Below are 12,607 nucleotides of genomic sequence, written 5' to 3' on the forward strand. Positions count from 1 at the left end.
GCTTGTTCTAAACCGTCCTGAACTGTCTGTCTGTCTGTTCATTGGGTCCAAGTTTCTGAGGCCATTACACTGACAGTCAATCTCACACATCTACTACTCAGCACCTGTGTCTTACCTTAATACCTTTCCTGTCATAAGGCCCCTCTAGAAGTAGTGTTATCATTCTTCTATCTCCTATTAAGTGAGATCACATTGTACGATGTATTATTAATATGAACTGTTTCACATGAAACACCAAACTGTGATTAAATTCAGTGTAAACAAATTGCCACCCCTAAAAAATTCCTGCCCCCCTCTTGCCACCCCATAAATATTTTTCTAGATCCGCCCGTACCTGATGGAAATGGGTCAATCTGGACTGTCTGGATGTGTCAATTTGAATGAGTAAATATCTGACCTGCACTGCATAAATTTGACAGATGTTCCTGTGTTCTCTTCAACATGTGCCATAAAAAAAAGCCTTACAAGTCTATGATTAATGGCTTTTTTTGCAACAGAACAGACATGAAAGAGATGAAGACGAGCTATGCTGCATGTCAGATTTGATCCTGCTTTTGATTAAGGTTTGCTGATACAGAGCAACATCCAAAACATGCAGACCATCAGCGGTTGACTGACATGACAGTTTAAATTCTTTAACGTACATGTTAAGAGCCTAAAAATAACAGAATACCAACCTTTCAAATCGGGACAAAAAAAAGAAGACATGTTACACAAGTGAGGCATTATTTTAATGTCAGCAATTCATTAACACTCATTAACACTTCTGAAAATGAAATAGATTTTCATCATTTCGTTAGAATTCCTGATTGATTAGATATTGCACAATAAACAGCAAAAACAATTACTTTCAGGGTAAACTGATGACTAATCCTGAACTTAGAATACTCAACTTTCTGAGTTTAAAAATTCACAAAGCATTTCCTCTAACAATTAAAACCCTATTTGTTAAAGATTTTTAGCACTACCATCTACTGCCTCATGTTACGACAGGAAGGTTCTAACTGTGCCTTTAACAAGGCCTCTGCAGATCGGGCATTTCCGCAGTGATGGTGCACACTCCTTGCACACCACTAGATGTCCACATGGGATGAAGACAATGTTGACCTCTTTGTCCATGCACACCTTGCAGGTACGCTCTTCCTGCAGCCGCCGCAGTTGTTCCTCCATTGGAAGGTCTGCAGTATAGAAGGGAACTTTTCAGCCAAATGGGCCCATAAGAACCTAATCTCCATCTTTACAGAACCAGGGCTCCGTTTCACAAAACAGGTTTGACAGACTGACTCAAACCCTAGACTCTGAAATGATCTAAAATCAGAAACTGAGTTTTTTTGTATCATAAAAGCTGCTGTGAGTTAGTTTAGTCAACTCTGAATAGGTCCACTCAGAGTTGAACACGTGTGTAGCAGGTATGAAAAGCCATTATCAGTGGAGCTCCAATTCAATGAGTCACCATGACAACAGGCATCAGGAAGTGCTTCTTTCACCCCACTGAGTTTAGAGATTTTAACAAAATGAAAAAATAAATTGGTGAGAGCACTACAGCTGCAAAGGAGAAGATTGCTGCTAGAGTTAATCCTCAAATTTGAAGTGGGCTATGGCAGGATGACTGTACATTTATTAAAAGCACTCTCCTCTCTGTTGTCCCACTTGTAGATCACTAAAATAGAATTCTTCCTGGTCAAAATCACAATCTAGACGGAACTGGTAACATTTTCTAAATTATGTTTTTGCAGCAGAAGCAGAATATCAGAAAGTAAAAACGCAAAACTGTACTAGTGAGAATTAAGTTATAAATAGAGATGTTTATACATTATCTGCTTAACTATTAATTTGTATCTGAGATACATTTCTTCATAGTCAAAATGACACAAATTATGACTAGTAACAATAGGAATAATGACATCTGAATTTCATTTCAACAGAATTTTTATATAATTTTATTCTAGATGTGAAGAATTTCATTTTGTTTGAAATGTTCCTTTTCAAAAAAATATGTATTTCAGATATAAAAAATACATATTCATTAAAACTAATACATATCTAAATCGCCTGCCATAGCCTGTTGTAACCACGATAACATTACGGGGAAAACTAGTTTATTGCTGGAATGGTAGTGGATCAATGTATCTATTTAGGTGAAATCATGAGGCAGCAGGTGAGGATAAAATATAAAAAATGTTTTTGTTTTTTTTATTGTTTGCACAGAACTATGAGGAAAATCTGACTATATCAGGAAATAAAAAGTGATAGGCTCTAAGGTTAGCGGAGACAGAAGACAGAGTTTACTTAACAAAACCTGCTTCGTACCAGGTTAGCTTTGGGCAGAATGTTTCTACGGCAACAGAAACAGAAGTTGAATAAACCTGCTTTGTGAAATGGACCCCAAAACAACACAAACTTAAATATATATATATATATATATATATATATATAAATATACATGTAATCACACCTCCTAATGTGTTTGAATGAAAATAATCAGTTGTAAAACGGAAATGTAAGAACTTAATACATGTTCAAATATTTTTTGACATCACGGTCAACAGACTAAAAATGTACTTTTAATACCTGAGCAACAAAGAATACATATTTTGTGACAAGTACATCACAATGGATGGTCTTTGACTACTTAAGAGTTCTAGGCAAAGCAGATGTCATTTGTTTTCATGCATTTTATGTTATAGTGTTTTAAAAAGAGCCTCGCTGGTGATTAAATTCAGTCTGATGAAAAACATTGTTACCTGAAAGATCTTGGCTTGGTGAAGAAGCTTCACTTGACTGAGCTGAAAGGGGAAAAGAAAACATGTCAAGCTCAGGCTTTGATCAAACAAATGGTAAATAGACTTTAAGAGTGTTTTTTTTGTTCCTTTGTCTAAGAAAAAAAAGTTTTTATTTCATTTAAAGGTTTTATCTTTTTTTTCCTGTCGGTTTTTACAATCACCAGTATGGATAATGACTACTTTCAGTTGTTTTTTGCCATCTGGAATAAACGGGATACCCTTGGTTTCAACCTCTAGATTTCTATTTCTCTAAAGAAATAATAATTAAAAAACTGTTTCCAAAATGTGCAAACCTTACAAAAAATGCATCTCTGCTCCCACCCCCCTATTTTATTGAAGAAAAGGTTCAAAAACCCCACAAGTTAAGTCTTTGTTTGAAAAAACCTCAGTGAGACATTTGAACAGCCTCTCTGACATGAGTCAGGGGAAAGTTTTCTCCATTCTTAACTTTCATCTATAAAATGTTTGAGACGTTTCTTTCATAAAGGTTCTGTTTCAAGTCATCCAACAGAATCCCGAGCAGATCTAGTAATAGGCTGATCAGGCCAAGGACTTTCCATTTCTTAATTCTCAGCCAGTTCTTGGTGGATTAACTGTTATTATGAGTGTGTAAATGTAATCTATAACGTGGGAATAAATGTGGGGGTTCCCAAAATAATTGTTTACAAGAAACTGCATTTTTAAAATCCCATTTTTATTAGACTGTGGGTCTTCAGTTTTTATTATTTACGCTACTTGAACTTCTCAGAATTGTTAAACTGATATGTATTCCTATTTACAAAAACAATAGAAAACCACAGGCCAATGTAGGGCCTTATTTTGTTTTAACCACAGCTTGGGATACATCCATTTTGTTTTCAAGAATAAAACATAAGAAATAATTTATTAATATTTAAACCAGCATAAAAAGAAATTTAAAATTGTCTACAATTTGGCTTTTGAATTAAAGTGACATTTATGTGAGCTGAAGATAAAAACGAACTTTATAAAGTTGTAAACTTGGAATAGAATACCTTCTTTACACAGAACAAAACAAAAACTCCTTAATTTTTTTTTACAGAAATTAAACATTACGATTATAAATAGGAACAAACTCAGTTTGTTCAAAGTTGGAAAAATTATGAAACCAAATTCCATACTTTTCAAGTCTGTGCTGGTATCCTGTGGAAAAGTCATACCCATGAGGTCTCTGAGCAGGTGGACGTCGTTTTTCTGGATCCAGTTGCGGAACACCTCGGCGGCGGCGTTTCCTTTGGTGAGGACAAGCTCGATCAGCCTGGCTGTTTGCTGCTGGGCTGAAGTCTGGGCCATGAGGCCGCTGTAATCCTCAGCAGCTGCAGGGTTAACAGAAACAGACAAGGAGACCCTTGAGGTCAGATTTGATTGATTCCGACATTTTTAGAGATCTGCTGACCAATACTGGCTTCGATAACAAATAGTTAACATACACAACACATTTTGCTCTCTTAAATGCTCCAGCACTGGCTCGACACTCTTCAGACGCTGCGACAATGCAGCCTGGTGCCTCTTCACAAACGTGAAACCATCTAAAAAAAACAAAAAACAAAAAAAAAACATTAAATAAATGTGCCTAACAGAATGGATCACATTCTCCATTCCTCCGACTTGCACCTGACGCCATGGCCTCCGCCAGCATCTCTCGCTCCTCCTCCCTCTTCTGGTCTTCAGCACTGAGCAGATCTGAAACCAGCTCCTGGACTGTCCTGTAGTTCTCTCCGCTCGTCAGGATCTTGCTCTGCACAGTTTGCTTGACCAGACTGCGATCGAAGCCCATCTCTAAAGCAGATTTGATCACAGGGGTGTTCATCATGATGGCATCTTCAGACCTCTCCTCTCCTGGACCCAGATGCACAACTGAATGGAGCAAAAGTTAAGACACGTAAATAAACATTTCATACCTTTGTTGTAGTACTTTTATGCTAAAATATGGATTTCAACTCACCAGGCGGATCCACAAACTCTCTGGAGTTGTTGTCTCCTGTTGTTAAAAGCTTGTGGAGATTTAAAATAAGGGAGCAGTTAAAAAAAACTGAACAAAATTTCTATAATACAAGTAAAAACGAAAACGCTGCTCTCTCCTAACCTGTTCAAAAAGGCGAGGAAATCGAGCTTGTATCTGGTGAACAAAGTCCTGTCCTTTCTCCTGAAGTAAATATTCACACCTGAAGAGGAAGAAAAAAAAGGGCATAAAACATCTTCCACAATCAGCAATTTTCTAGATAAAAACTTTAAAACAATGTCGGTTACCTAGGAAACCATTTAGCATGTTCTACCCAAGGATCATCCCCAGATTCCCAGCATCGCAGGCCTCCGTCACAGCAGAAACACTTGACATCATCGTTTCTCCCTTGAGGGGCACAGAGAGAGAGAGAGAGAGAGAGACCTGGGCTGAGATGTGGTTTAGGGGGATTTTCTTTTGGGGGTAGGGTTATTACAGGTGACAAATCCAAACTGGGCAACTTCTTTTCTTTCTCATTGGGGAACTTAAATTGTCATATGACTACAAACTTTTCATAGTGTCCATAAAAAGTCCATCTATATGGAATTTCCAAGTGAAACTCAACACTGTTTCATAAAATCCCCGACTATGCCTTGGGTCTATTTATGACAACAAGCAATATTTTCCCACTCAGACTGAATCAACAATTCTAAGAAAATTACTAATAAAACTACAGTTCTTCATGTCCTTCCACTCGAAACCACTACTTACTTGAATTTTGGTCACTGGATGAGAAAACAGAATCACAAAACAAGCCTGTGTCCCTCTAGTAAGTTTTAACCCAAACGAACCGTGCTGGTGATAACTTCCTTACCTACATAGTAGAATCCAGCCTTAGCCAGCTGTTCAGGTCGGACCGGGATGCGAGACGGCCAGTTCACAAAGGTGAGAAGCCTCTCATCACTCTGTTGCATGGATGGGTTGGACACGCTGGTGAGGCCAGGGGCCCCAGCTGGTACCTGGGAAGAAACCGTTGCTGCGGCACCGGCCAGCGACACGTTATCGGCTCTGTCCCCCCTGACAAAACGACAGTTTGGATAATGCCTCTGGTGCTCGGATACAGCTCGGTCACCCGGTTCCCAGTTGTTCAGCTGCAAACCAAAGCACAAACTCTGGGTCACCTCACCCTCAAACTTGACTCTGTGGCAAATGCATAAATCAACATCTCCAAAATAAAATCCCACTTTTAGAAAGTCTAAGGAGCAAAATATATATTTTTTTGTTTTTAGAAAAAAATTATCTTTTCTGTTTTCTGTTCTAAATGTCATGTTGACCAAATATGGACACCTTAAAAGAATTTACTAAAACAAGCAGAGCTGTTTTCAAATTAGCCCCAAATAAAACATGCAAAAAACACTAATAAATGTAACCTAAAATGTTTTTTTTTTCTTAAAAAACAAACATTTCATTGCCAATTAAAAAAAAACATGCTGCAAAATAATATCTATATTATTAAAATACCTGAACCTTATCATTGAAACTCCCATTGAAACCCCATGATTTTCTTGTCCGTCATTGGCATTAAATAATTGCACTTACATGAAGAATAATTAAATACATTTTGGGCAAGTCCCAAAAATTTAAATCTAGATAGATGTGAAAAAAAGATGGAGGCATAAGTCTTAAATATCTGTCTATCCATTATTCTGCATCCTGTGTACAGGAACAGGGAGGAAAAAACTAAACCCAACACCATTAAAAAGGTCCTTAGTTCGTCTTAGATGCCCACCTGTCCACCGCAGCTGAAGCAGGACACTCTGTCCCCTTGTCCCAGGTAGTAGAAACCTGCCCTGGCGAGCTCTGAGGGGGTGATGATGGAGAGCGTCCAGGAGTGAAAGGAGTCCAAACGGTCCTGCTCTCTGCGCATGCTTGGGTTGTGACACGTTGGTCTCTGGTGGGACATGTCCTCCACACCCCGAGAGCTCAGGGGACTAGAGGGCGGCAAAGCAGTGAAGGCTGTATTTAGGAAAGCCACTGCCTCTTCACCTTGGCTAACTGATGGGTTAGGAGCAGCAGGGCCTGGAAGCTGGAGGAGACAGAACAAAGTCCAATTGGTGCTCATTTTTAAACAATGTTTTTTTTTTTTTTTACCCAGCAGACCCTTTACGCCATCATTTGAGTAAGCCGTCTTTGATCTTACTGGTAGAGCTGGAGCGATCCGAAGTGGCGAGAAAGCAGAGTGAGACGAAGAGAGCAGGTTGGTGGTAGATGGGAGGCTTTGAATAAAGGAGCAGGAAGGTGAGAGCTGTCTGTGTTTCTCTGTGGGACAGTCCCCAGCCTGCCAGCCCTCGGCTGTCACATTACACCTGAAGCACTGCACCCGGTCGCCCACACCAGTGTAGAACCAGCCTGCCCTCGCCAAGCTTCGCTCTGTAACGGGAGAAGCTGGGAAACGGGCAAAAGTCGAGATGCGATAGAGTTCTGTGGAAAAAAGACAACAACAGAGTCATATTAGATTAAGAATTCAAAATAGATAAAAATACATTTAATAAATCTGCAAGAGAAAAGGTCTAAAGTTACCTGAGGAGTTGTCATACTGTAGGTCGGGAGGTGGCCCATTACGACACAGTCCCATCAAAAACTGGTTGTTTTTTAGCTGAACAAGAGTTTCCATTGTCGGATTTTTTTTTTTTAAGTAGGAAACAAAGAGATGTCCCTGAGAGGGAGAGGGGTTTGAAAAAACCCAAGGTCTTTCACTCATTCAAACAAGCCCACACTCCAAAGTCACACACACACAAAACTGAAAATACCAATAAATCTAAATGAATCGAAAAGGATGAGATGATGAGAGTGAAAAGGAAAGATAGACTAGCATGAAAATCATGGGCTCTTCTTCAGCATATCCTCGGACCCTCGCTTATCTTCTCCTGTGCTTAATGGGACAAACATGGCAGACTACCAAAACTAGCATAAATGAAAAATTTGTCTAACAAAATCCCCAAAACACATTGCACTAAGCAGGATGAATCAGACCAACCCTATTTTCTGTCACTATGAGACTGATCCTAGGTCAGATCAACCAGGATCAGTAAAAAGCTCACTGTTTTCAACCAGTGCTACAGACATAACCAACCCTGGTAAAATATGTGTTACTTTGAGGCTTAACATAATAAAAAAAAAAAAAAAAAAAACACAAAAACAAAAACAGACCTGGGAATATCTGCTCNACACACACACACACAGACCTGGGAATATCTGCTCTCAAACCCCTCCCCCCCTCTGAGACATCCCTTTTCTGGGTGTCTAGGCTTCCATAATTGAACGCTGAAAATCTAATTAAAATATATTTTAATCTTTAAAGAAAAGGAAGTCGCTCTTCAGTTGTTTTCTTGAATCTGCAGAAAAACATAAAAGACAAACATTTATCAATACAATATAATATTAAAAAAAATATCCAATTACATCAAGTCATCATATGTATTGGATGATGAGGCAACTTTGGAACAAAATAGCACCTTTTTTAAACTACCAGTGTTGCTAAATTGACATGGACTGCTTGTTTATAGAACTGTCAGTCAGCACTGTCAGTCATCTGATTCACAAACTATTTTAGCTATTTGAAAATATTTCTTATCATCCTTCCTGAGCTGCAGGTCATGGAGAATGCCATTTTGTCAGATGAGTACACCCTGTCAGACCAGTATACCCATAGTCAAAATTTGCGTTCATCCCTTTAGTTTTGTACAGAAAATAGACTTTAAACTACCTCAACGGTTTTGTATCCCTTTAGTCAGGTACAAAAAAAACAAAACAAAAACAATTTAAGGTAAGATCGCCATACGCTTCAAAAACACTAAAAAGTAAGTAATTATTGTTTTTTTTTTGTATATGACTAAAGGGATACACGCCCTTGAGGTAATTTAAAGTTTATTTTTCATACAAAACTAAAGGGATAAAATAAGGGAATAAACTAAAGAGATAAATGGGTATTGACCGGGAATCCTCATATGACAGAACATGGTATCAATCCATCCATCTGGAAGGATTTTTAAATGTGTGATTGACATTACACTCATTAATCATTTAACCAAAAGATCCTGAAATGTTTGTACTTGAAAGTTAAAACTTACAGGGAAGTTAGTGATCTTGAAAGCAAAGACTTACATGTTTTTACTTTTCTATAAAGATATAAAAAAAAAAAAAAAAAAAATCGACTAGTTTAATTATTTCTAGTAAAAATATGTTTTACAAGCACAATAATTATCAACAGATGCAAAAAGATCTAAATTTTACACAGGCTTCATTACACGCTTATGTTGCTCATATATATTTTCCTGAGCAGTGCAGCTGGACTTGTTGGGAATCAATATTATCATCAGGCTATCAATTATATTGAGCTGTATGACTGGATCAACATAACTTGGGTGAACTTTTACCTAGAAAGGAATTTTAAAGCCAACCCTTCCATCAAACAATTTCCTGCTAATTTTACATGTAAATATTATTAGGGTGTTGTAAATTTTTACACAGCATATATTTCATTACTGGGTTTTTACCTCCAGGTTAAATTTTTGGTCGAGTTTGTGTCTCAGTCTCCTTATAATATAATATTTAAAAATCAATTAACTTTTTTGTTTTTTTCAGTCGGCCTAATCCTCTTCCATATGTTTGGACCTTTCTGAACATTTGCAGCAAAAGGACTGATCCAAGTCACACTTAATTTTATAAGCGTTCTGATGGTATTTTAGCAGAAGGATTTTTTAATCAAAAAACATAATTAACAGGCCCAAATAATGAATAGTTGTATTAACTATACATGTAAACAGTTTTTTTATGGGGCCCCCAGGAACTCATATATTTTTTTTATTTAACAAAAAAAAAATATTTACAATTTCAAGTAGGAATTCCCACATTTCTTTCTTACATAAAAAAGAAGACAACATATATTATGAACTTAAATATTGCAAGGCAACATGGATAAATTAATAAATAAACAGGCGGTATTATTACAACCAACTGGAACGTACAAAACTTAAGAAGGGCCCCCGTGTACTTTGGGGCCCTAGGACACTGCCTAGTACACCCTGATGGTAAAATATACGAATAACAAAAGGAGTGTCCCTGTTTATGAACGATCTTTTTTTTCTTTCTTTTTTTTTTGAAGCATCACACACCTCATGTCTCATACTGTGAATATGCTAAACGTTTAATTAAGGTCCAAAAATAAGGACATAAGCTAAGACAACCTCCTTCACAGTATCCTGAAAGGCATCTAGTTCTAGCTAATACTAGCTTCGCTGTGTTGCTAAATATTTTCAAGGGGCTGTTGCATTTAATTTTAACATAGTGATAAACATGAAGTAAATTTCATAACCGAGTCAAAACTAGACTGAAAGTACTAACGCATGATATATTTTATCAAACGATCCCTAGATGCTCAACGATTGTTAGCTAGCTAAAGCCCAGCTCCGCTGCTATTCAAAACAGATATTTTAGGCAGTATTATTGAATTTCAGTAAAGAAATGAACTCAAACTATCTACAAAAAAAAAAAAGGAAACACTGTGAAATACCCGACCAGAAGGTAAACCACACAGATACTGTTCTTTCCAAGTTTATAGAGCTCACCGAGAGCGACGTCAGTCGGAAAGTCCCTAAGTTTCCTGCTTATGACGCCACTTCCGTGTTCTTTTGAAAGAAAACTAAACGAAAACATATTTTAAATGAATGAATAGCCATCAGCTATGAAGCAATCCCCTTAGTTCACACGGATTAAAAGATAAACCTCGATAGATTTCAAGGACTTCTAATTAGTGTCAGACGCCTACATTTGGTGGAAATATTTAAAAATAATTTCTATAAAAACGATTTTAGTTAACTTACAAGAGATAAAATAAATGAGTGAATAAAATAAAATGACTATTAATGGAGCATTATGATAAATTGACCTTAAAAGACATTGAACACCTAGAATAAGTCAAATAACAATAATGAGTCAACACAGATTTAAAACGCAATTAAAATATATATATATATATATATTTAATTTTATATTTATTTTAAAAATCCCAAAGAAAAACTAGACGACTTACCTTTTTAAATGGTTGAAGTAGGCAGTCCACAGTTAACAATCACAAAATAACATATTTTACAAAAAAAGACAAGGGTACTTACATGTGTGAGCTGCTGACGGCAGTTTGTCAGTAATATGTGCTTAGGGGAGGAGAGTATGGAAAGCCATTTGGTTCATGGGGGAGGAGAGGAGGCGTTTCCGCGAAGCGCGTGTCGAGGCTCGATGCCGCCATACCAAGGGACCAAAAATTCGACAGGCATTTAATCCTCCTCAATATTCAGTCAAGATGTGGGAGTTTTAGAAAAGAGTATTAATAAATAATTTTTGATGGAAAAAAGGTGGGATGAAGAAAAAATAGGAAGATGGTTTTATAAAATTAAGAAAATAGTAGGAAAAAGAAGAAATGGAAGACGAAATAGGAGGAGAGAGTGATAACAAGGTTAAGATTTGGGCATACAGGACTTAATTATACAGTTTTCAAAATTCGAAAGCATACTACTGGCAAATGTGATTACTGTGGAAAATATGAAACAATAGAACATGTTATACTGGAATGTCATATTAAAGTGAGAGAAGATATATGAGGAGAGAGTTTGAATGTATTAAGGAAGATATTCATATTTTGAGGAAGAATTTGGGGAGTAAACATATACAAATAATTATTAGATTTTTAAAGAAAACTAAATTATTTCATAGAATTTGAACATAGAGAGGGTGAATGTGTGTCTGATATAGACAGGTAGAATACAGTTATGTATAAGTATGTAGTTTTTGTTGTTTTGTTTCCTTTTTTTCCTTAGAAATTATATATATGTTTATTAAGTAGATAGTCCATCACGAATCACACTCCATGCTAATAAGTGGTGGTAATGCTACTAAATGTTTGTTGCCAACCGTCAATAAATCCAACAAGAACTTAGACTTAGACAGATTTATTTGTCATTTTGTTTACACAAGTATAAAACAAAAATAAATTTCGTTTGGAACAGCTCTCTGGACAATTTCATTTATTTCAAGAAGAAGAAGAAGTCAAGATGTGGGAGATTGTAGAAGAGTTGCGGTCAGTTGGATAGTTTCGAATGGTTGCAAAAACAAACAATCCAGTTTGTTAAAACAATTTTGGTTGGACTAAAAAATAAAATGATCAGAAAGCCACTAAAGTATTACATTCTAAAAAGATGTTAGTGTTGAAAGTGGCGTTTGCTGTAAGACTTTGTCTTTAATCCAAGGGTTTTAGATGTAGATCCAGCCTTGGATTTTGAAAGTTGCTACACTATTTAAAGGTATGGTGGAGGATTTTGGCCCGCTCCTCTTAAAAAAAAAAAAAAAAAATGCACATGCACAACTCTGTACCTGCTGCCAAGAAGGAACGTTTATGAAATGCGTGCGAGAGCATGCTCTAGCCCATTTCTCCTCAAGCCCGCTCTGTTTAAGAGTTGCTGTTTGCTTTACTAATACAACCTTGCTTTCCAAAAGATTTGCAGTTTTTCCAATATCAGATTCACAGCCGGTACGTGAAAATGGGGACAAACATGTAGGACAGACTTATGTAAATGTATCACCAGAATGATTGACAAGGAACATCCTCCACCTATATTTTGGCCAAAGTGACCAATTTGTATTGGTTTACCCTTTTACCAACATAGACTGGGTAAAAATGCTGCCAAATTAGATTGGTTGTTTTAACCAAAATATTGATTGGACACATATCTTCCAAACAGATTTAAAAAAAAAATCCTCTTTACCTTGGTAAAGACAATTTTTAATATTTACCATAATTATTAGTATTATT

General features: G+C 36.7%; 1 protein-coding gene across 2 annotated transcripts; it reads right to left on the minus strand.

Annotated features, from left to right (window-relative positions):
* Positions 1–707: 707 nt before the first annotated feature.
* birc2 (baculoviral IAP repeat containing 2) lies at positions 708–7,951 on the minus strand. 2 transcript variants are annotated; one of them, XM_015396237.1, is made up of 12 exons: positions 7,324–7,951; positions 6,944–7,224; positions 6,533–6,829; positions 5,618–5,894; positions 5,052–5,151; positions 4,888–4,966; positions 4,747–4,795; positions 4,416–4,658; positions 4,232–4,330; positions 3,923–4,117; positions 2,745–2,786; positions 708–1,178 (listed from the first exon to the last, which is right to left on the minus strand). In XM_015396237.1, the coding sequence occupies exons 1-12, from the start codon at positions 7,502–7,504 to the stop codon at positions 985–987; spliced, it is 2,037 nt and encodes a 678-aa protein (XP_015251723.1). In that variant the 5' UTR covers positions 7,505–7,951; the 3' UTR covers positions 708–984. The 2 variants fall into 2 exon arrangements, with proteins under 2 accessions (XP_015251723.1, XP_015251724.1); XM_015396238.1 differs by having other exon boundaries at positions 709–1,178; positions 3,962–4,117.
* Positions 7,952–12,607: the final 4,656 nt, after the last annotated feature.

The sequence above is a fragment of the Cyprinodon variegatus genome, unplaced genomic scaffold, assembly GCF_000732505.1.
Source record: "Cyprinodon variegatus isolate N-32 unplaced genomic scaffold, C_variegatus-1.0 Scaffold784, whole genome shotgun sequence".
NCBI classification, from domain to species: domain Eukaryota; kingdom Metazoa; phylum Chordata; class Actinopteri; order Cyprinodontiformes; family Cyprinodontidae; genus Cyprinodon; species Cyprinodon variegatus.